At 40.7% G+C, this 24,534-nt stretch overlaps 1 protein-coding gene and 1 long non-coding RNA gene across 2 annotated transcripts in view; one reads left to right on the top strand and one right to left on the bottom strand.

Annotated features, from left to right (window-relative positions):
* Nucleotides 1-24,534, top strand: part of MAPK1 (mitogen-activated protein kinase 1) — a 107,022-nt gene continuing 82,488 nt past the window's right edge. The window contains exon 1 of the mRNA XM_003994973.5: nucleotides 1-307. Within this exon, the coding sequence (XP_003995022.1) occupies nucleotides 189-307 (119 nt within the window). The 5' untranslated portion in view covers nucleotides 1-188. The remainder of the gene's footprint in view (nucleotides 308-24,534) is intronic.
* Nucleotides 7,485-15,515, bottom strand: LOC123381202. Its single transcript, XR_006587924.1, has 2 exons — nucleotides 15,443-15,515; nucleotides 7,485-8,587 (listed from the first exon to the last, which is right to left on the bottom strand). It is a non-coding gene; the product is annotated as an uncharacterized LOC123381202 (long non-coding RNA).

Below are 24,534 nucleotides of genomic sequence, written 5' to 3'. Positions count from 1 at the left end.
GGTCCGAGTGGCCGTAGGCTCTGTAGCTCTCCTAAACGGTTCTCTCCTTGCTCTTTCCCGGTTAGCGTCGGCAGCTGCACCCGCAGCGGCGCAGTCCCTCCGAGAGGCGCGGCGTGAGCCGAGCGGCGTCCGCGGAACGTCGAGCCTTTCGCGGCGGAGGCGGCGGCGGCGGCGGCCCGGCAGCCAACATGGCGGCGGCGGCGGCGGCGGGCGCGGGCCCGGAGATGGTCCGCGGGCAGGTGTTCGACGTGGGGCCGCGCTACACCAACCTCTCGTATATCGGCGAGGGCGCCTACGGCATGGTGTGGTGAGTGTCCACGCCCGCTCGCAGGCCGGGCCACGCCCGCCCACCCACCCCACTGCCTGGGGACGCAGCGGACGCAGCCGCGGCCTCGTCCGCGCCCCGGCCTCCGGCGCCGCTGCGACCCCAATCCATGACTTCACTGTGGTCGCTGCGCCGGGGGCCTCAGGCGGGGCCCGGGAGACTGTCGAGGTTTGGGTATTGCTCGCAGCGGTTCGCGGGCCGGCCTTCGATTGTCGCGGGGAGGGGCGTAGGGGGCGGAGGCCAGCACCCGGGGACCCCCAGGCCCGGGCGCAGCGCGGAGTTTAGAGCCAGGATCTCCGGGAAGGGAACGGAAGCGGCCCCTCATCCCCTTCCACCTCCCAGTTTGCTAGCATCAGGGCCTCCTTTTTGACATCCGATTGTAAAACCAGGAATTCCTTCAGAGGCTTGTCGACGGTGGTGTTGGCCGCGGTCTTGAAAGGGGTTCGCCTCGGCATGTGTGCCGAACGCCGAAATAATGATCTTCCCTCTCCCGTTTTCCTCGACTTTCGTTAAATTTTTTTTTCGGTGATGCTAACGGTGCTCTCCTGCGCAGGCTTTCTATAAAAAGCATTCGTGGCAGCAGTGTTAGTTATGAAATATTTTAAATTTGAAGTTTTTAAATGGATTTTAATACCCATACTGTTTGCGTTTCATGACGAATAAGCCAGTACCGCTCTCTTAATTTATTAGAGTCGTTTGGAGTTGGGCCTGATCTCTTTTTTTTTTTTTTTCTTTACCCCGAGTGAGTTCTCTTGCCAGCAGAAATGTATTCAGACATTTTAGCACAATTGCTGTGGACTTTTCCTATTAATGTTTTAGTGGTCAATATGTATGCACCCGTAATGGAATTCTTGTAGAATCACATGCAGCCTCCCTTATCTTGATCCATATCCCTCAGAAACGTTTGTAGTTCTTCGAACTAGCTGTATTGTTTTGTGATGAGGACTTAATGGAAGTGTAGACTCCCTTACACCTAAATCTTCTTGTGAGTGTGTTTGTTTTGAATGAAAGAAGTAAACTAATATTTATTGAACACTTGGTGGCAAGTGCTTTTCTAGGTATATTATTTCATTTTATTTGAACAGCCACCTCGAAGGAGGAAAAGGTGGTGATATCCCTCTTTCAGGTGAGAAAGTATTTGTAAGTGAAGCAGATTCTTAGTCATACAAGTAGAGTCCAGACTTGAGATTGTAGACTGAGGTCCTATTTCAAATGCTGCAGCTCTATTATACCCTACTGTCCTTAAGTGGTGTTATTAATAACTTCAGAATTTTAGCATATATTACTGTTGTAAGTAAATATATTTTTGAACTGTATTCAAATTTGAGTGATTGTGATTTTAGAAATGCCATAAAGGGCATGTTTTAACAAGTATCTTTGAAAGACTTAAAAAAAAAAAAGTCTAATTGAATCTTGACCATTTTCATTTTCTTGAGGATCAAAGTGCTTCACATATACAACTGAAAAGTAGTGAACTCAGAGGGTTAGGAGCCAAAAGAGAATTTAAATTAGGTCAGGTCAAAAGAAATAATGCCCTAGAAGGTAACAAAGTACTGCCCACAGCATCACTTCTCTATCATACATCTGATTGCTATTGCACCTGCTGGTAAGTGTGCCGGTAAACACATCTCATGAGAAGCTCAGAATTGTCCATCAGGTCCTTGGGCTCTTTTAAAAAATCCTACATGTAAAATATGGACTGAAAAAATCTAGTTTTAGGACACTTCACTTGAAAGGTTTTTTTTGTTTTTTTTTTCTTGATAAGATTTTTACCAGTCTGAAGATAACTTACATATAGTATTTCTGTCATTGTCATAGACTTACTTGATTTTCTGTCAGAGGAGATGCCAAGTACTTTTTTTGAAAAATTTGTTTAATGTTTGTTTATTTTTGAGAGAGAGAGCAAGAGAGAGAGAGAGAGAGAGAGAGAGCGAGAGAGCATGCATGCGTGAGCAACTAGGAGAAGGGCAGAGAGAGGAGACATAGTATCCTAAGCAGGCTCCGGACTCTCAACTGTCAGCACAGAGCTGGCCGTGGGGCTCGAACCTACAAACTGTGAGATTGTGACCTGAGCCGAAGTTGTACTCTTAACTGACTGAACCACTCAGGCACCCCTAATGCCAAGTAATTTTTTTACTGTAATTTTCCTTTCCTGAGTAAAATCCAAATATAAGTATAATTGGAATTATAATTCTGGGTCCAGGTTATAGCTTTTTATCCTCATCTAAATAAGAATTTAATCTGCATTGCACATTCTTAGCATTTAATAAATGTTGATTGTTTATGGGGGGCTTCTTGAATGAAATGTTAATATTTAAATAGTGATATTTTTTTTTTAACGTTTATTCATTTTTTTTGATAGAGACAGATCGTGAGTGGGGGAGGGGCAGAGAGAGAGGGAGACACAGAATCTGAAGCAGGCTCCAGGCTCTGAACTGACAGCACAGAGCCCGACGCGGGGCTCGAACTCCCGGACCGTGAGATCATGACCTGAGCCGAAGTCGGACGCCCAACCGACTGAGCCACCCAGGCGCTCCTAAATAGTGATATTTTTAAAAATGTGACACTTCCCGACAGAGTTAAAGATTTTCAGGCAGTTAGGAATTTTGCCTTTTTTGTGCAGAGCCCTTTCCTAATCATTATATGGAGGGTATAAAGATGAAGAGTGGAGTTTGAGTTGGGTCTTTAAGAGTGGGTATGATTTTGATGGATAATTGGCTCAAGTGACAGTTTGAGTTGTGGAATCTAATCTTGGGAAAGTATTTAGGTGGCAAGCTGTAGAGGGCTCTAAAGGCAAAACTGAGTTTGTATATTTGTGCAATGAAGAAGCATCAGTGATTTTGAAAACAGGCAGTCACATGGTCAATTCTTAGATTTTTTTGGGAAGATAGATCAACACTGATGGAAATGATAGAAAAAAAATTTGGTGGGGGGAATCAATCAATTAGGCTATTGTAACTGCCTGGGTGTGAAGTGATAAAGTGGCATTGGAGGGTAACAGAGGTGTTGAGAGACCTTATTAAGATTGAGTCCATGGGACGCCTAGCTGGCTCAGTTGGTAGAGCATGCAACTCTTGATCTCAGGATTGTAAGTTTGAGCCCCATGTTGGGTGTAGAGATTACTTAAAAATAAAATCTTTCAAAAAAAAAAAATCCGTAGTGGGCTCTTCTCTGAAGTATGATAGAAAGACTGAATTATGGCAAGTGTGGGAAGAAGTAAAGGATAATGCAATCTTAAAGGGTAAGAGTCTTAGAGATGGGTTTTGGATTTAAGAGGGATTTCTGAGACCAGGATTTCTGAGATTGCATATGGGCATATTTGTTAATTCTAAGACTTCTAGGCTGGGAGCCTGGGAGGATAGTGGTGCTGTTATCAGAAGAGAAATACTGGAGGTAGAGCAGGCTTATTAGGGAGAAATAGTGAGTTCAGACTTGTTAAGTTGTGATGACTGTAGGCCATTTAGGCTATATCCAGAAGGCATCTTGAAATTTAGAAGAGGGAAGTTGAAACTGGAGGTGAAAATTTATGTAAGTAGTAATCTTGCATGGATGAGTACAGATTCTTATTTGAGGTCATTGATTGAGTGAAATTGCAAGCAGATGTGTATATTCATCTTTTTAGTAAACAATCCATTACATTCGATAGATTTTCAAAGGGGTCCGTTGTCCCAGAAAGGTTGAAGAACTACTGAGGACAAAGATAACCCAGACAAATATTGTTAAGAGATAGGCAAAGGAATAGGAATCTGAGGACTGGTGAGACGTAGAAGAATCAGAAAAAAAGAAAAAAAATGTATGACAGAGGAGAAATTGAAGCTGTGCATGCTTGTTAATTTATTAACTAAGGTAAGTATTTTGAGTAAGTTGAGTTTGAAATACTTCCTGAATATGATTGAGACATCATACTGGTCAGCTCCATAGAGATACTAGTTGAAATAGAGATACTTTAAGAGTGGATAAGATGAGAAAAATATGTCAGAACTGAGTCAAAGAAGTGCCTCACTTTAGGTGTCAATAGAGGACAAGTTGCAGAAGAGGACAGAGGAAGTGTGCTACAGAGACAAGGACAACCAGGAATTCGCATCATCACAGGAACCAAGGGAGGCTGTAGTCATAAGGGATTGGCATTGAATACTGTAGAGGACAAACAATGCAGCTTGAAGACAAGCTATTAGACTTGTTGATTTTTCTACTCTCCTAAAAAAAAAAAAAAAAAAAAAAGATAGTTTCAAGCAAAATTTCAGTGTGATCATCTTCCTAATGGTTTAACATCTTGTCTTACTAAAACTTGTTGATTATGGCAGACTAGTAGAACCACCGTTTAAATCAGCACTTTCTGTTTGTTTTGTATACATTAATTAATCCTCATAACCACACTGCAAATGTGGTTGCTCTGTATGAAAGTGAGGAAACTTGAGACAGAGAGATGTTAGTTAACTTGCCCAAGGACACACAGCTAGGAAATGATAGAGCATCCCAGCCTGTATGGTTCCTAAATGATGTGCCTAAATGATCAAAGCTGAGAAAATATATGCTTTTAATAACAGGAAATACCTGTTGTCTCCTTGCTTGTATCACTTTTTAACCTTTCTAAAAACTTTCACATAAGGTAATTCAGAAAATATTTATTGAGCACCTGTTATGTGCCAGGATTCACATGGTCTCTGCCCTGTAGTACTTTTTAGTCCAAATAGTTGTATGGAATTGAACAGTAATACAGAGTATACCAGTCCATTCAGAAAGAATATGTGTAATGATTTGAGAAAAAGGAGGCCTGAGTGATGTGGAGCTGTTGGGCTGTTTCTATGGCTTCACAGACTTTTGATCTGGGTGTTGATGTATGATTAGGATTTCGCCTTGAATGTGCATTCTAGGTAAAGGAAAATGTACATGCAAAAGCAGCACATTAGGTCAGGAAAACCACAAGTTGTTTGGGATGGCAGGAGTATAGGGTGCCTTAAGGAGAAAGCTGAAGTTGAGACAGTGGGATGGGGAGGGTCAAATCCTGAAGGACATTGTTTACTGAGGAGTTCAGTTCCATTTGTTAAGTGAGAGTCATTAAAGGATAGTCTTGTCTCTGCCAGTTCCTCCTCAAATTTTGTGAATTATGTTCCCCTCTTTGTCTTTTTTATGCTTTCTACCTGCTCTGCTTACTCTCTTTTCTTTCTGCTTATCTAGGGTTACTCAGTGGGTATGACTTTTATCCCCTTTCCAGGGGTATTTTGAAATGTCTTTGGGTTTTGTTTTGCTTTGGTTTTTTTTTTGGTTGTTACATTGATTGGGGAGTGTTATAGGCCTTCCATTTGTAGTGGTGGAGGCAGGTATGCTAAACGACCTACAGTGCATGGTACAGTCCCTGTGTAGGAGAATTGTCCTGTCAGGATGCTAGCAGTATACCCCTCCAACCTTCACAAAACATCGGTCCCTGTTCAAGTCCTGACTTCCTCTAAGGCTCATCTCCTTCATAAACATACCCTTACTGCTGTCTGCTGTTAGCACTCCCTCCCTTCCTAAAACTCTGCTAGGTCATTTGTACTACCTGTTTGAAAGGCAAGACTAGCAGTAGTGTGTATCATTTATCGAAGCTCAAGACAAATGGATCTGGGATCAGATTCTTAGTTTTGCTTGTTAATTGTTAATTTTTTTAAGTGTTTATTTTTGAGAGGGAGACAGACAGACAGAGCATGAGCAGGGGAGGGGCAGAGAGAAAGGGAGACACAGAATCCAAAGCAGGCTCCTGGCTTTGAGCTGTTAGCACAGAACCTGACCGACGTGGGGCTCGAACCCAAAAACTGTGAGATCATGACCTGAGCTGAAGTTGGACACTTAACCGACTGGGCCACCCTGGTACCTCAATTGTTAATTTTTTTTTAAAATTTTATTTTTAAGTAATCTGTGCACCCAACATGGGGCTTGAACTTACGACCCCAAAATCAGGAGTCACATGCTCTACCAACTGAGTCAGCCAGGAGCCTCTGTTAACTTTTTTTTTTTTTCTTTAAAGATTTATTTATTTATTTATTTGTTTTGAGAGAGAGTGAGCAAGCAGGGAAGGGGAGAGAGAGGGGGACAAAAGGACCAAAGTAGGCTCCATGCCATCAGCACAGAGCCTGATGCAGGGCTTGAACTCATGAGCCATGAGATCATGACCTGAGCTGAAGTTGGATGCTCAACTTACTGAGCCACTGGGATGCCAATCTGTTAACTTTTAATAAAGAAATCTCTTCTATACTTTTGGGAGCTCAAATATCTGAGTACACCAGTTTACATGAGCAACAGAAAATTCAGTGTTTTTGAAAGTTTTGAGTACTTTCAAGCTATTCAACAAAATTGATTTTGATGTTAATAGCATCCCTATTGTGTAGAATTCTTCAGGTGCCTTGGTGGTTCAGTTGGTTGAGCTTCTGACTCAGTTTTGGCTCAGGTCATGATCTCATGATTTGGGAGTTTGAGCCCCGCATCAAGTGCTGCTGTTTGGAGCCTGCTTGGGATGCTCTCTCACCCTCTCTCTCTTTAAAAAAAAAAAAGAAAAAAAGTGTAGAATTCCTGTGGTTAGCTATAACTGATAAGCCATTTCCATGAATTTAATTTGTTTTTCATTATCAAGTATTTATGAGAACATTTTTACAAAAAGCATCCCAGTTTTCCCAGGAACCATATAATATTCTCCATTTTGTTCACAATAAGGTACCTACTAATTAAAAAAGAACTGATTCCCCAACAAACATCCAGAGCTACTTCACCCTGTATCCAGTTCACTGTACCCACCTACCTAACCCTGAGATGCTATTTCTTCCCTTTTGTTTCTCTTTCACTGCTTGGGCCTCCCTTGCATTGGAAAGCCAGCAGGGATTCTCCAAGGCACTTTTCAGATTCTTAGTTAGGACAGTGTATGTGTTTTGAACCCATGGCCAGTAGGAGCTGGGAAGTAGGGTGTGGGGGTAGGGACCTGCACAAGCCTGCCTTGTTTTAGGTACTGTGGTTTCAAGTTCATTTTCTTTCTCATCTTTGAGGTAATAGATATTTTTTTTATTTTATAGATGAAGAAACCAGATTTCATGTAACTTGTCCAGGATTCACAGCCAATATATATATAGTGGAATTGAGATTTATCTAGACCTCCAAATCTGTGACTTTTTTTGTTGTTTTTTTTTTTTTGTTTTTTTTTTTTTTTTGATAGGTTTTACTCTGTTATACCAAGCTATCTGGAAACATACTTCCTACAGCCCTGGTTCCTGAATGCATTGGCACCAAAGTATAAAATGGTAATTGTCAGAGCTAACTTGGGGCTGTAGGGAGGTAGAAAAGGGAAAAACTGGATACTTGGAAAGGATGAGGGAGGTAGGGTCAAACTTTTTATCAGGAGGTTAGTGTTGATTTCTTCTCACCCTTTCTGCCTACGTCTACCAGTTTCTTGATTTCCATTCACTTCATGATGTTATTAAGTGTGTACCTGGCCAATGTGCTAGGCAATAGGATCAGAGTGTTGAACAGAAGAGGTGGTTTTACTCTGTGGTGTTTATAGTCCCACAGGAAAGGAATAACACTTACCGAGTATGATGAGGTGCACAGTGCCACCGGGGAGTATAAAAGGCGGAGCTAAAATGTTTTGAATTGTCTGGGAAGATTTCCTGGAAGAAGTGGTGTTTAAGTTGGGACCTGAAGAACAACTTGGAGCTAGCTAATTGAAAGGTAGTGTAAGGTGCTGGAGTGTTTCATGCACTGTCTCATAGAAAATGACTGTAGAAATGGAATTTGTGATTAAGATTCAAGGCTCTTTCTTATGGTACTTCAGGGATAGGAAGTGCAGTTAAAGCCTTCAAGTATGGTTGTAACCAGGAACTAGAAAATAGTCCAGCCTACCTACCTCCTTCTCTCTTGACATTTACGAAATCAACTTGCACCTTTCGTCTCTGCACAAAGATTTTTTCCTTTTTCAACACATCCCCATGCATTTGGCAGAAGAGAGCTTACCCTTGGTTCCCCAAGGTATGTGTCTTTAGTACATTGACAACTAGAGTCTGAGAGCACTCTAAATCTAATTTCTGGGGTAGAGAATCTGATCCAGTTTGGGATGGTGTCCACCTCTGGTCCAGTCAGCTGGTGGAATCATTTGAAAAGGCTGGACTTCTCTAAGGTATGAGGTATGAGGTGGGGGTAGTCAAAAGATGCCTCTTATTGAGTGCTGACTTGCCGGGTTAGTTCTTGGTGCTGTTTCCCCTGCTCTTCTCCAGGCTGGAATTTTTCCCTGCTTTTTGGAGCCTGTGGGGAAGGAAGGGAAGAGAGAGGGAGAAGTAGTTGAAGCAGAAGAAGGGCTTTGGGTTGCTTTTAGAGTTCTTTTATTTTCTATCTCTGGCATTATGGGGGTGGCCCCTAAACTGGGTGGTATCTTTAAAATTTATTTAATATTTGATACATATATAACATGTAACACATGTATGAGTTATGCAGCCTAACAATAAAGTTAACAGCTAAGAAACAACATCTGCTGAGTGACTTCTTGACCAGATTGTCTGAGGCCAGCATTCTGGTCCTTGGCCACAGCCTTCTTCCCAAGGTTTAACTTTTTTCTGGAAGCCTGTATGATGGAGCATGTAAGAGCATGGGTTTTTACTACTTAGATATGTGACTGCTGTAGGTTATCCAACTTGAGTCTTGTTTTCCTTATCTGTAGAAAGGGGGTAGTGTTGTATTCCTCAGTGTCATGAGGATTAAATGAAGTATGTAGGTGAAATGCTGAGTGCTCATACCTGGTTAATGCTCTAATTGTTATTCCCTTGAAGTAAATGGACCTGGCAAGACCTGGATCCTCTTTCACCTCACTCAGTCTCTTGGAGTATAAAGCAACTCATGCAGAAATAAAACGGTTAGACTTTGGGTCTGTCAGGTTCCAGTTGTGCGATCTTGGGCATATGCCTCTCCTGTTTGATTGAATGACCAGAGAGCATCTTATGTGGCAGGCCCTGAGCCATGTTCCTTGATCTCCCTCAAAAATGTTACACTAGTGTTTGGGGCAGGCAGGTAAGGAAATAAATTACTGAGTAATATAGTAAAAGCACTGTTATGAAATCATTCTGTGCTGAGCATCTAACTCTATCTAGGCTTCCTAGTTATAATTAACTCAACAAATAACATATGCACTAGACATGTTGTAGTTTTGTGGGTACATCAGTGAAATAAACATGTGGCCCAGGGAGCTTACAGTGTGTGGGATGCCTGGTGGAATGGGAGTGGCTTGAAGAGAGGGTTAGAACAGAGGCCTGGTCAGGGCCTTGGTGTTAACTTCTTTCCAGTGAGTTTTCCTTAATTTCTTTTTATAGCATTTATCCCCAACACAAGTCTAAAATACTTTTTTTTAAGTCACTAGATACGTCATTTAATTTTAAATGGCCTTCCTGTTTTTCTGCATTTGGGAAGCTGAAAAGGTAGATTATGCACAAACCAATTTTTTAAGTGGGTTATTCTTTCTATTGTTATTAAATGAAAACAAAGCACTTTCTATACTAAGTGCTTCTTTTCTATACTAAGCGGAGCATAAGTGTTTTTTATTACATATGTCCCCTAAAATAATTTTTTTTTTGCCCCCCCCAATCCCTAAAATAATTTTTGAGAATTTGAAGCCATAGCATAATTGTTCTATTTAAGAATCATATTTTGTTGTAAGAAATAAAACTGACTGACAACTAAAAAGCTGGTGGGGTATCCTAACCAAGAATATTAATAGTTTCTTAACCAGTCAGGATCATCTACACAAATTCAAACTCTGTAGTTGTAATTTGCAAGGTTATTTCAATTACTAGCATTAATGAGGTGGTTTTTCCAAGCCTAAGTACTCTTAGAGCCTCCTGCTAGTGTGCTGGAGGGGTGGCCAGGTATGAGTCTAATACAGATACTGAGAATTCCCTTTAAGGACAACTTGAAGAGTCAAACAAATGGACAGAATATGAAAATTGCAGCTCCTACTAATTATCAGGGTCTCACATTTTGTAGTTTGGACCTTAATTTGGCTAAACAAGCTCTCTTATCTATTTTTTAAAGTTTATTTACTCTGAGAGTGTGTGTGAGAGAGTGAGCATGAGCACGGGAGTAGCAGAGAGAGAATCCCAAACAGGCTCCGTACTGTTAGTGCAGAGCTCAGCTTGGGGCTCGATCTCACAAACTGGAAAATCATGACCTGAATCGAGACCAAGAGTTGAACACTTAACCAGCTGAGCCATCCAGGCACCCCAACAAGCTCTTTTAAAATGCTTATATCCCTCCTTACAGCACATAGCCTTATCCATCACTTAATATGACATTGATTTTTTAAAAATTGTCCAGAGAGCAAGCAAAAGGAAGCTTCTCTAGCTGTCTGCCTTTTATTTTAAAATAGCTATATCAACATATCCTAAAATTAAGTGTTCAGTTCAATAATTTTTAGTAAATTAACTAAGTTGTACAGCCATCACTGCAATCCAGCTTTAGAACATTTCCATCATTACAAAAAGTTCCCTCTTGTCATTTGCAGTCAGTTCCCACTCCTACTACCACCTCCAGACGATTCCTGATCTGCTTTCTGTTTTGCCTGCCCTTGAACTTTCATGAAAATGGAATCATGCAAGATACAGCTTTTTGTATCTGGTGTTTTCTTAAACAGGTTTTGAAATTCATCCATGTCCTTCCCAGAATCTGTAGTTGATTGCCTTTTGTCATTAAATAGTAATTAATTGGATGGATATACTAGATTATGGAAATGTGGAATGTTTTTGGGTTTTGTCTATTATGGATAATGCTGCTATACATTCATCTGTGTTTCTGTGTGGACATTTGGCTTTTATTTCTCTTGGTTACTTAGAAGTGGAGCTGATGGGTCATAGGGCAAGCAATGTGTATATGTAGGGGAGGGGATAATAGTGATTTTATTTTAAACCGTAATAAAATTACAAATTAAATCATTGAACAAATATGAATACCCTATGTACTCGTCACTATTCTAGGTACTGAGAATAGTGTGGTGAACAAAACTTAGTCCCTGATCTTGAGTTTGCTTTTTAGTAGAGAAGGTGGACTGTCACAAGCGCATAATGTTTCACTTACTGGTGAGTAGTATGAAGAAAACTTTTATAAAATGGGTTAAGAGTATAGAGTGGAGGGTGCCTAGGTGGCTCAGACGGTTAGGCATCAGACTTCGGCTCAGGTCATGATCTCCTGGCTCTTGGGCTTGGAGCCCTGCATTGGGCTCTGTCTGCTGACAGCTCGGAGCCTGGACCTTGCTTCAGATTCTGTGTCTTTCTCTCCCTGCCCCTCTCCCTTTCATGCTCCGTCTCTCTCTTTGAAAAATAAACAAACATTTCAAAAAAAAAGTCTTTAAAGAGTATAGAATGGAAAGAGGAAGGCATTTTTTTTCTGTAACAGAATAATTTTAAGCATTTTTAATGCTACACATTTAACACAATTTTTTACATTTAACAACTTTTTAATTTTATTTTTTTAATTAAATTTTTAAAAATGTTTTATTTATTCTTAAAAGAGATACAGAGCACGAGCAGGGGAGGGGCAGAGTGAGAGAGGGACACAGAATCTGAAGCAGGCTCCAGGCTCTGAGCTGTCAGCACAGATCCTGATGCAGGGCTGAAATCACAAGCCCTGAGATCATGACCTGAGCCGAAGTCGGACACCCAACAAACTGAGCCACCCAGGTGCCCCTAATTTTTTTTAATGTTTATTTATTTTTGAGAGAGACAAAGTGCAAGTGGGTTAGGGGCAGAGAGAGAGGGAGACACAGGATCCAAAGCCAGCTCCAGGCTCTGAGCTGTCAGCACAGAGCTGATGCGGGGCTCGAACTCATGAACTGCAAGATTATGACCTGAGCCGAAGTCAGATGCTTAACCAACTGAGCCACCCAGGTGCCCCTTAACAACTTTTTTAAACAATACGAAATGTATAGAAATATTACGAAGACAATACAAAAAAGCCTTTTCCCTGCCCTATTTGAGAGTAAATTGTTGATGCATACAGTGCCTCATGTCACCAGAACACTTCAATGTGTATTTTTACCAAATGAAATGTCTCCTACATAACTGTAACATAGCCAGTCACCACCATCAGGAAATTAACAATGACACATTATTACTTCCTCCTCTTCAAACCCTATTCAGCAATCTGTGTTTCATTTAGTTGTCCTGTCTCTTTGGTCTTCTTAAGGCTGGAGCAGTTCCTCAGACTTCCTTCGGCTCCAATGCCTTGACACTTTTGAAAATAGTGTTTTTATTTTTTAAGAAACCACCAGACTATTTTCCAAAGCATCTATACCATTTTACATTTCCATCAGTGATATATGAGGCATTCCAGTTCTTCACAGCCTTACCAACACTTGGTTTAGTCCATCTTTTTTGATTGTATCCCATCTAGTGAGTTTATAAGTGGTATTGCATAATAATTTCAATTTGCATTTTCCTCATAATTAATGATGATTTTTTTCCTGTGCATATCAACCAACCAGTTATATCTATTCTTTGGTGAAGTGTCTTGTCTTAACTTTTGCCTATTAAAAAAAAAATCCCATCTCTGACTTGGTTTTGAGATATAGAGCTCAGAACTCTCCATGTTTTCCTTCAGAATAGGAACAGCCAAGAATTTGAAGCATAATCCAAATCTAATCATGAGGCAACACCAGAAAAACCATAGGTTAGGGATATTCTACAAAATAACTGCCTGTAATTTTCATGTCAAGGTCATGAAAGTCAAGAAAAAACGGAGGAATTGTTCCAGACTGATGGAGTCGAGGTGTGACAGCTAAATGTGATTCATGAGTCTCAGTTGGTACAATTGAATTGGGGCCTGAAGACTAGATTGTAATAATATGCCAGTGTTAACAATTTTGGTATTTGCACCATGATTATGTGGGAAAATGGTCTCGTTTTGTTTGTAGGAAATACACACTAAATACCCCCTAATAAGGGGGTAATGAGGCATATTATTAACAGACTTTCAGATGCTTCAGAGTAAAAGTTTGATGAACTATGTTTACAATTTTTCTGTAGTTTAAGATTTAGTTCCTTTTCACTAAAGAGTTGTTTTTGGGTCCCAGAAAGGTGCTTGTATGAGGGTGTGTTGAAATTTGGGAGAAGTCACAAAAGGCATCTTTGAGGCAAGTGAAAGAACATTGGCCTGGGTGTCAGGGGACCTGAGACTCCCTCCATCCCTGCCATTGTTGACATGTTTCATGGGCTTATGCTGGTCACTTTGCTTCTGCGGGTTTTGGTTTTTGTTATCTGAAAATTAAATGCTTAGGTAAAATCTCTAAAGTCCCTTCCAGCTCTAATATTGTCATTGCCCGCAGAGACATTACATGAAATTAGCATGTGTGCACGTGTGTGTGCTCATGTGTACATATGCATACATATGTACACATATATAAAGAGGTATCGTGTATGGATTATTTATTTCCGTTACTGGAAAGCTATCCATTTTAGTGTGGCTTACCTGAGAAACCTCTGGGTAGTCATTACTGAGATCTAAAACAATGGGGAGGGGTGCCTGGGGGTTCATTTGGTTAAGCGTCTGACTCTGGTTTTGGCTCAGGTCATGATCCTGTGGTTTGTGCATTTGTGAGTTTGAGCCCTGCATCCATCCATGCTGGTGCTGGCAGGGCAGAGCCTGCTTGGGATTCTTTCTCTCTCTCTCTCTCTCTCTCTCTCTCTCTCTCTCTCTCTCTCTGCCCCTCCCCTAAGTGCGCGCTCATGCTTGTGTGTGCGCATGCTCACATGCATTCTCTGTCTCAGAATAAATAAACTTAAAAATAAAAACCAGGGAGGGGGGGCCTGGGTGACTCAGTCTGTTGGGCATCCAACTTTGGCTCAGGTCATCGGGTCATGATCTCACGTCTCGTGAGTTCATGTGTTGGGCTCTATACTGACAGCTCAGAGTCTGGAGCCTGCTCCGGATTCTGTCTCCCTCTTTCTCTGCCCCTCTTCCACTTGCACTCTCTCTCAAAAATAAGCATTAAAAATTAAAAAAAAAAAAAAACTGGGGGAACTTCCTATTAAAAACTAACAAAATAATTTAATATTAAAAGCTCATAAACGCTTGAGGAAATGATTATGTTCTGTGCTTTTTTTTTTTTTTTATTTTTTTTCTTTTCCAACGTTTATTTATTTTTGGGACAGAGAGAGACAGAGCATGAACGGGGGAGGGGCAGAGAGAGAGGGAGACACAGAATCGGAAACAGGCTCCAGGCTCTGAGCCATCAGCCCAGAGCCCGACGTGGGGCTCGAACTCACGGACCGCGAGATCGTGACCTGGCTGAAGTCGGACGCTTAACCGACTGCGCCACCCAGGCGCCCCTGTTCTGTGCTTTAAAGAAAAAAATGTTTATTATTGAGAGACAGAGTATGAGCATGGGGGGCAGAGAGGAGGAGACACAGATTCTGAAGCAGGCTCCAAGCTGTCAGCACAGAGCCCGACACAGGACTCGAACCCACAAACCATGAGATTATGACCCGAGCCGAAGTCAGACGCCCAACTGATGACTGAGCCACCCAGGCACCCCTGTTCTGTGCTCTTAAGTTGGAACTTCCTACACTGTACCAAAGTACTGGTTTACCTCAAGTGATTAGATTTTTCACATGTGTTTTTATTTTATTTATTTTTTTTTAAGTTTATTTATTTATTTTGAGAGAGAGAAAGTGTCCATGCATGTGAACAGGGAAGTGGCAGAGAGAGAGAGGGAGAGAGAGAATTCCAAGCAGGCTTCATGCTCAGCACAGAGTCCAGTGCAGGGCTTGACCCCATGATCCCACCACCGTGAGATTATGTCCTGGGCTGAAATCAGGAGTCTGATGCTTAAGCGACTGAGCCACCCAGGCTCCCCAAAGCAGATTTTTTTTAAAGATCAATGTAATCTTTTCCTGTAAGTTTTGCAATACCATAGAGGCATATAAAAATATTTGATGTTATGTTTCAGTTCAGTGAAAAAAAAATATTTGATGTTATGTTTCAGATCAGTTGACAGCAACACTAGATTCATCTATCTAGAACTGTTGCGAGAAGCATTCATCCTCTTGTTGGGCCATTCCACCTGTCATATATTTTGCTAATGTTTTTGAGCGTCCTTTCAGGACAACTCTGACTACTTACCATCCACATAATGATAAAAGTCATATTCTTTGGAAGTGTTGTAAATTCTTTCTTTAGTCCAGAAGGAGCTGGAAAGAAAGAACATTTGTGATTGTTTGTCACTCTGACATAACTGCTAGGAAGAGCCATTTATTTCCTGCCACCAAGAAAGTGTAAGACAGAAATATTCATAAAAAGGCCGAAGTTTTAGAGAAACTTCAAGAATTGTTTCTGGTTACCCCAGCAGGCAGAATGTAGCAAAATGTTACCAAGAACTGGTAAATTTGTGTAGCATCCTAGAATTTAATGCTAATCTATAAAAATGTAAATTGGATAATATTTTGGCCTTTGATGGTTTCTGACTTCAGCAGGAAAGCCTCATGTTTCCCTACTAAGTAAGATGCTAGCATTGGACTGAGGTGTATTTCATTTACGTTAAGAAAGTATCTGTCACTTCCTATTTTGGTTGATTTTTTTAACGTAAATGAGTGAATTTTGTCAAATGTATTTTCTGCCTCCCATGAAGATGATCATATGATTTTTTTCTCATTACCATTACTAATATGAAGATCATATCAATAGATTTCCTTATATTGAACCTTCCTTACATTCTTGGAATAAATTGTACTTGGTTATATTGTATTATTTTGTATAATATGCTGTTGGATTTTGTTTGCTAATGTTTGAAGATTTTGTGTTGATATTCATAAATGATATTAGTCTATATATTTGTGCAATCTTTTGACAGATGTAGGGTTTACTCTTATACTTTCTTCATAAAGTGAATATGGAAGTTTTCTTTTTCTGTGTTCTGAGATAGCATTGGGATTACTTTACCTTTCTTTTCTTTTTAAAAAATTTTTAAAATGTTAATTTATTTTTGAGGGAGAGAGAGAGCACACATGTGCATGCGTGCCTGCAGGGGAGGGGCAGAGAGAGAGGGAGACACAGAATCTGAAGCAGGCCCCAGGCTCCAAGCTGTCAGCACAGAGCCCGACTTGGGACTCAAACTGATGAACCATGAGATTGTGACCTGAGTTGAAGTCAGATGCTTAATCGGCTGAGCCACACAGGCGCCCCAAACATCATCGGTACCTTAGAAGTGACTTATCAAATCCCACTCTGAAGTTCACCACTATCCTCAGTTTTGTGATAATTATTCTTTTCAGCATTTCCCCCCTTTATATTTTTTACTTCAATTGAAGTATAATATACATTTAGAAAAGTGTACATATCATAAGCTTATAGCTTGGTAAATTTTCACAAACTACACTCATGTATCTGGCTTCTTTTGTTCAGTGTCATGTTTTTGTAGTTGTGAATTGTTCATTCTCATTAGTATTAGTATTCCATGGTATGACTTACACCATAGTAACTCATCCTGTTAATACTCATTTGGATTGTTCCCAGTTTTTGACCATTATTAGTGGTGCTATCATAAGCATTCTAGTGCAGTATGTTTTGGTGAGCATGTGTGCACATTTCTGTTGGGTGTATACCTAAGAGCAGAATGGCTGTGCACAGGGTATGTATACATAGGTTCCACTTTAGTGGATGTTGCCATACAATTTTCCAAAGGGGTTAAATCATATTCACACCCACTAGCAGTGTATTACAGTTCAGACTGCTCCATATCTTCAAAAACATTTGATATTTTCTACCTTAGTTTAGCCATTCTGGTGGGTGTGAATTGTGGATTTTGTTTGCCATTTCCCTGGATGATTTTAGCTCTTCATATTACTTTACGACTATATTAGCAAAACTTTTGACAGTCTTCTTGTGAAGTGTTCAGGTGAGATTTCTGTCTTTAATAAATAATAGGAGTTCTTTATAGGTCATGGACATGAGTTTTTTTAGAATTATGTATTGCAGATACCTTCTCCATTCCTAGAGTTGCCTTTTCATGCTCTTGATGGAGTCTTTTTTATTCTCTTTCACAGGTTTAAATTCTGTAGTGAACATCATCTTGTCATCTATTTTCTGCTAGCTAGTTTGGCAGTGTTAGAAGAAGGGATATTTGTGGGAAGAAGGCCCCAGGGAAGGAAGAAGGAGCAGGCCTTTAACTGGTATTGCACCTCCATTGTCTCTGGTGCAGTTGTGCATGTTGTGAGATCACAGATGGGAAAGATAGAGGAGGTCTTCTTAGCTTAAGAGAAGGATACTATGGGAACAGACATCACTGTAAAACCATGCCAAATTGAGTATATGTAGGGGATTTTTTTGCCAGGTGGCCTTAGCTTCTGAGTCAAGTAGGACGTAAGGTTGGTGCCCGTCAAGGGTGCGACACATGAGGGTCAGAGGCTTCGAAAGTGTGAAGAACATTTGAGACAGCTGTTTTGTGCTGGAAAGTCAGCTAGAGATGACTCAGTGGACTTGCTGTACTCCTTGAGATTTAGGCCTTTGTTCCCTGATATATCCCCAGCACCTAATACATTGCACGTAGTAGGTGCCTAGCAAATATTTGTCGAATCAGCCAGATGTAACAGTACCACTGATGGAACATTGAGGCTGACTAGCTCTGTTCTGTGCTGCCCTCATATTTTCCACCTTCTCCATTTCTCTTCATTTCCCTGTATTATTTGAATACCTGAATTGATGGAAGAAATAAATTCCTCACTAAACTATAAGCCTCTTTAAGAGCAGCGGGAACATGTCTCATTTATCAGTTTAGGAACTTCATTTAAAATCTCAGCTCTGGTAGTAATAGTTGGATGACTTAGAGCACAGCATTTAACTTCTCAGAGTCTCATTTCACTTTTTAGTGAAACAGAGATCCTGTCTTATGAGTGCTAAAATGACTACATCAACTAAGTCACTGTGTAATCCTAAGAGCAGTTTTTCTTGCATCCCAATATGAGACTAGAGAATAAAGCATTGAGATGAAGACTAGGGGGTACAGATTGGGCATCTGTATAAGTAGATAATCTTATAAGGTTGGTTTGGAGGATTTAAAATAAATTTTTTTAACTGTGGTAAAACGCACATGATATAATTTACCGTCTTAACCACTTTGTACAATTCAGTGCAAGTGTAGTCCCATTGTTGTAGGGACAGATCTGTAGAACTTTCTCATCTTGCAAAACTGAAACTCTGCCCATTAAACAACTCCATTCTCCCTTCTCCTACCCCCTGGCAACCACCATTCTAAATTTCTGTCTCAATGAATTTTACTACTCTGGTTACCTCATAGAAGTGACCATAATGTCCTCAAGGTTCTTCCATGTTGTTGCAGATGGCAGGATTTCCTTCTTTGTTATCCATTTCATCCATTCATGCACACTTGGATTGCACACTTTTGGCTGTCGTGCATCAATAATGCTACTTTTAACATGGATGTACAGGTATCTCTGTAAGACCCTGCTTTCAGTTTTTCAGTTTTCTTTCAGTTTTTCAGTTTTCTTTTCAGTTTTTCAGATGTGTAGCCAGAAGTGGGAATTGCCACATCATACCATACTTCTAGGTTTAATGTTTGAGGAACCACCGTACTGTTTTTCAGAGCAGCTTGCACCATTTTACATTCCCATCCAAGGGTTCTGATTTCTCCACATTTTCACCATCACTTTTCTGTTGTTTTTTTTTGTTTGTTTGTTTGTTTTTTTGAGAGTAGCCATCCTAATTGGTGTGAGCTGGGGAGCTTGTTTTGATGGGTTTGTACCCTGTATGTGTGGTGTGTTTTCAGTGAGCAGTGGATATTTGACAGCTAAGTGGGAGTGGCTCTTCCGGTAAATAGTGGTAAGCATTTGCTGGGCTAAAAATATGGGTCAGGCACAACCCTTACCTCAGAGGGGCCTTTAGTAAATAAAGTAGGGAGCTTACAATTTGAAGTCTGTGTGTATGAGCGTGTGTTTTCCCTAGTACGCCCTTTGTTCATAGACAATTATAAAAGTACTTCTTAAACTAATGGTCATACAGTATCACCGTTGTTAATTAATTGATGATATTCTACATTGAAAGATAAAGACTATTTTATTTATTAAAATTTTTTTTAACGTTTATTTATTTTTGAGACAGAGAGAGACAGAGCATGAACAGGGGAGGGGAAGAGAGAGAGGGAGACTCGGAAGCAGGCTCCAGGCTCTGAGCCATCAGCCCAGAGCCCGACGCGGAGCTCAAACTCACGGACCATGAGATCATGACCTGAGCTGAAGTCAGACGCTTAACCGACTGAGCCACCCAGACGCCCCTATTAAAATTTTTTTTAATGCGTATTTATTTTTGAGAGACATGAGCAGGGGAGGGGAGAGAGAGAGGGAGACACAGAATCTGAAGCAGGCTCCAGGCTCTGAGCTGTCAGCACAGACAGCTCGAACTCAAGAACTATGAGATTATGAGCTGAGCTGAAGTCACACACTTAACCAGCTGAGCCACCCAGGTGCCCCAGGAATATTTTATTTTTATTCCTTACGTTTTTAATGGAATTTTAAAAGACCTCATGATATGTTTTCCAATTATTCAGACCATACTTCATAAATACTCTGATACTCATAAATCCTAGAATTTTCCATTTTCCTCAGTCTTGTGATGGAGACTTCAGGGCTTACAGTCTCCCTGAGCATGGAGAAGGTGGGCATCACCCTCAAGTTCTTTATTATTGCTTAATGGGGTAGAGGGAGAGGGTAGTAAGTACCCAGAGGATAGTATGCATTGAGAGGGTAGGGGAAAGCCCAGCCTGCTTTATTCGTGGGGGTGGGGAGCAGGCATTGGGGTGGAGGTGGAGAGAGGTACTACTTTCTTCCCTAAATTGTCTCAGAATTTTCTGCCTAGAAAGCATTCTTCTTGTTCCTGGAGTATGAACTTTATTTATTTATTTATTTTTTTATGGTTTTAATGCATATGATGAAACTATCAAATTTCTTTGTAGTCAGGCTTTTTAGGAGAAGCCTGTAGCTGAAGAAGAGCATTAATTACGGGTTCAGTTATTATTCCTAGTAGCAATAATAAATAATATCTGGTCAGAGGTTTTTGTTTTTTTTTTCCCAAAGATGGTTTATTAAAATACAGTTAGCCAAGTGCTGCACGTATCTTAATTGTTCAGCCCAATGAGTTTTTGCAAACTGAACACACCTAGGTAATTAGTACTCAGATCAGGAAACAACAAGCAGAGGCCTGCCTTGTTCTTCCTTTCAGTCACTACCCACTCCTCGCTCACCAGCATGGCCATTATCCTGACTTCTAACATGTAGATGAGTTTGCCTGGTTTTGTACTTTATGTAAATGAATCTTACAGCATGTTTTCTTTTGTGTTGAGTTTCTTTAATTCAGCATTGTAAGAATCATCCATATTGTGTATGTCTGTAGTTTAATATTTTACTTAAAACAATTCTTTCTAAATGTATATTTATTTTTGAGAGAGAGAGACAGAGACAGAGCATAAGAGGAGGAGGGGCAGAGAGAGAGAGGGAGACACAGAATCTGAAACAGGCTCCAGGCTCTGAGCTGTCAACACAGAGCCTGATGCGGGGCTCAAACCCACGAACCACAAGATCATGACCTGAGCCAAAGTCAGATGCTTAACTGACAGAGCCACCCAGGTGCCCCAATATTATTTTACTTTTTGAAGCATACTACTGACAACCTAGGAAAGAACTTTCCTCATTTTTCTGTAATTGATCCTGTGGCTTTGCAGTGCTGTTAATGCTCTATTTCTGGAGGGAAGAAGTTTTTAGGTAGTTTTCATATTCCATTCCTTTTCCAGACCACATGACACTTATAAAGTTTTCCATTATCTTGTTCTCATTCCATTGCTGTATTGCTAATCTAATGCTATGTGATAAATGCCCTATAATTTAGCGACTTAAAACAGCAAATATTTGTTACTACACATTTTCTGTGGATCAGGGATTGAGGAGTGGGCCTTGCTGGACAGTTCTGGCTCAGGGATTCATGACTTTGCAGCCAAGATCTTAGCTGGGGCTACAGATATCTGAAGGCTTGCCTTGGGGCTAGGGGATCTGCTTCTGACTCACAAGGCTGACAAGTTGTTACTTGTAGGGGGACAGGGAGTTAGGCCTCAGTTTCTCCCCAGGGAGGCCTCTTTATAGGTTGCTTGAGTGTCCTCACTGCATTGTAGTTGGCCAGGCCCTCCCCAGAGAGAGTACCTTTTTATGATGTAGCCTGGGAAGGCATAGCAGCACTCTACCCACCTCCTCCTTTCCTTTCCTTTCCTTTCCTTTCCTTTCCTTTCCTTTCCTTTCCTTTCCTTTCCTTTCCTTTCCTTTCCTTTCCTTTCCTTTCCTTTCCTTTCCTTTCCTTTCCTTTCCTTTCCTTTCCTTTCCTTTCCTTTCCTTTCCTTTCCTTTCCTTTCCTTTCCTTTCCTTTCCTTTCCTTTCCTTTCCTTTCCTTTCCTTTCCTTTCCTTTCCTTTCCTTTCCTTTCCTTTCCTTTCCTTTCCTTTCCTTTCCTTTCCTTTCCTTTCCTTTCCTTTCCTTTCCTTTCCTTTCCTTTCCTTTCCTTTCCTTTCCTTTCCTTTCCTTTCCTTTCCTTTCCTTTCCTTTCCTTTCCTTTCCTTCCATCTCTCCTTCCTTCCTTCCTTTCTTCCTTTTTTCCTTTTTAAAAAAATTTTTTTAACATTTACTTTTGAGAGAGAGAGAGACAGAGTGTGAGCGGAGGAGGGGCAGAGAGACATACACACAGAATCTGAAGCAGGCTCCAGGCTCTGAGCTGTCAGCACAGAGCCCCATGCGGGGCTCAAACTCAAGAACCGCGAGATTATGACCTGAGCTGAAGTCAGACGCTTAACTGACTGAGCCACCCAGACACCCTAATTTTTTTTTAATTCTTAAAAAATGTTAATTTATTCATTTTGAGAGAGCGCACATGCATGTGCGCACGTGCCTACTTGTGAGAGGGGGAGGGGCAGAGAGAGAATCCCAAGCAGGCTCCTCACCAGCAGCGCAGAGCCTGACGCAGGGCTCAAATTCACAAACCATGAGATCATGACCTGAGCTGAAATCAAGAGTTGGATACTTAACTGACAGAGCCACCCAGGCACTCCGTGGATTTCTTTTGTAACTCCTTCAGTGTAAAACCTGAACTGAACTATCATGAGGCTATTTATAGCCTTTATTTTTCCCATTCAGTGTAATTGTTCATATAGTATGCTGCAGAAATATCAGTATTGGACTGCTGGATGTGACACCAGACCTTGCCAGGGGTGTCGTATGCTGCATCTATATGCACTCTATTACCTTTGTAAAATCCGAAAAGTACTGAATTCTAAAACCCCTCTGATTCTAGGGATTTTAGCTAAGAACTAATGAATGTTCACGTCTTCAGAACTTAGTACAATTTGTTATTCCCAAATAATATGATTTGAGGATTGTGTCAGCTCTTTATTATAGAAAATCTCAAAATACAGAAAGGCACGTACACCCAAAAAATTTCACCTGTAATGCTACCATCCAGAGATACCTGCTGTCAACATCTTCACACCTTTTTTCCTATTAAAATTGGGATTATGTTACAGTTGACTTTTGAACAATATGGGGGTTAGGATTACCAATCTTTCACATAGTCAAATCTGCATATAACTTTTGACTTCCTCAAAACTTTTAATTAGTAATTTTACTGTTGACTGGTCCCCTTGCCAATAATATAAACAGTTAATACATATTTTGTATATTATACGTATTATATACTGTATACTTACAATAAAGTAAGCTGGAGAAAAGAATGTTAAAGTCATAAATAAGAGAAAATACATGTACGGTACTATACTGCATTAAAAAAATTCATATGGGGGCACCTGAGTGGCTCAATAGATTAAGTATCTAACTTCAGCTCAGATCATGATCTCACGGTTCGTGAGTTCTCTTGTGTCAGCACAGAGCCTGCTTCAGATCCTCTGTCCCCCTCTTTTTGCCCCTCCCCCCTTCTCTCTCTCTCTCTCTCTCTCTCTCTCTCTCTCTCTCTTTCTCTCTTTCTTTTTCTCTCTCTCAAAAGTAAATAAACATTTAAAAATTTTACAAGTAAATGGAGCCATGCAGTTCAAACCCATGTTGTTCAAGGGTCAGTTGTATATAGTTTGGTGTCCTGACTCTTCCACACAATATGATATTTTTCTTTTCTTTTCTTTTCTTTTCTTTTCTTTTCTTTTCTTTTCTTTTCTTTTCTTTTCTTTTCTCTTTCCTTTTCTCTCTTCTCTTGTCTTCCCTTCTCTTCTCTTCAAGTTTATTTATTTTGAGAGAGAGAGAGTATGTGAGCAGGGGAGAGGGAGAGAGAAAATCCCAAGCAGACTCCACACTGTCAGCGCAGAGCCCAATTTGGGGGTCGAACTCATGTATCATGAGATTTTGACCTGAGCTGAAATCAAGAATCAGACACTTAACTGACAGAGCCATCCAGGGGCCCCAACATGATGTATTTTCTAAGCCACTAAACATTCTTTGAAAACGGTCAAAATTTTAAAACCATATCATTCATGCATTACAAAGCAATATGTTTAAATATTAAATAAAAAGGACTTAACTTTTTAACGTTTATTTATTTTTGAGACAGAGACAGAACATGAACGGGGGAGGGGCAGAGAGAGAGGGAGACACAGAATCGGAAACAGGCTCCAGGCTCCGAGCCATCAGCCCAGAGCCCAACGCAGGGCTCGAACGCACGGACTGTGAGATCATGACCTGAGTTGAAGTCGGACATTCAACCGACTGAGCCACCTAAGCGCCCCAAGGACTTAACTTTTTGAAAAGATAGTTTTAGATTTACAGAAAAATTATGAAGATCGTACAGAATTTTCCCGTATACTCCACGACACCCAGTTCCCCGTTTTATTAACATTTCACATTTGTATGGTACTTTTGTTACAATTAAAGAATCAAGGGGTGCCTGGGTGGCTCAGTCGGTTAAGCGTCTGACTTCGGCTCAGGTCATGATCTCACAGTTCATGGGTTCAAGCCCCGCGTCGGGTTCTGTGTGGACAGCTCAGAGCCTGGAGCCTGCTTCAGATTCTGTGTCTCCCTCTCTCTCTCTGCCCCTTCCTGGCTAGCTCTCTGTTTCTGTCTCTGTCTCTCTGTCTCTCAAAAATAAACATTAAAAAAAAAAAAAAGAATCTATACTGATATGTTAACTAAAGCTCTTCTTTCATTCATTTTTCCTGAGTTTTTACCTAAG

The sequence above is a fragment of the Felis catus genome, chromosome D3 (genome assembly GCF_018350175.1).
Source record: "Felis catus isolate Fca126 chromosome D3, F.catus_Fca126_mat1.0, whole genome shotgun sequence".
Taxonomy (NCBI): Eukaryota; Metazoa; Chordata; class Mammalia; order Carnivora; family Felidae; genus Felis; species Felis catus.
The sequence above is the reverse complement of the archived record's forward strand: the minus strand, read 5'-3'. Positions and strand labels throughout refer to the sequence as shown.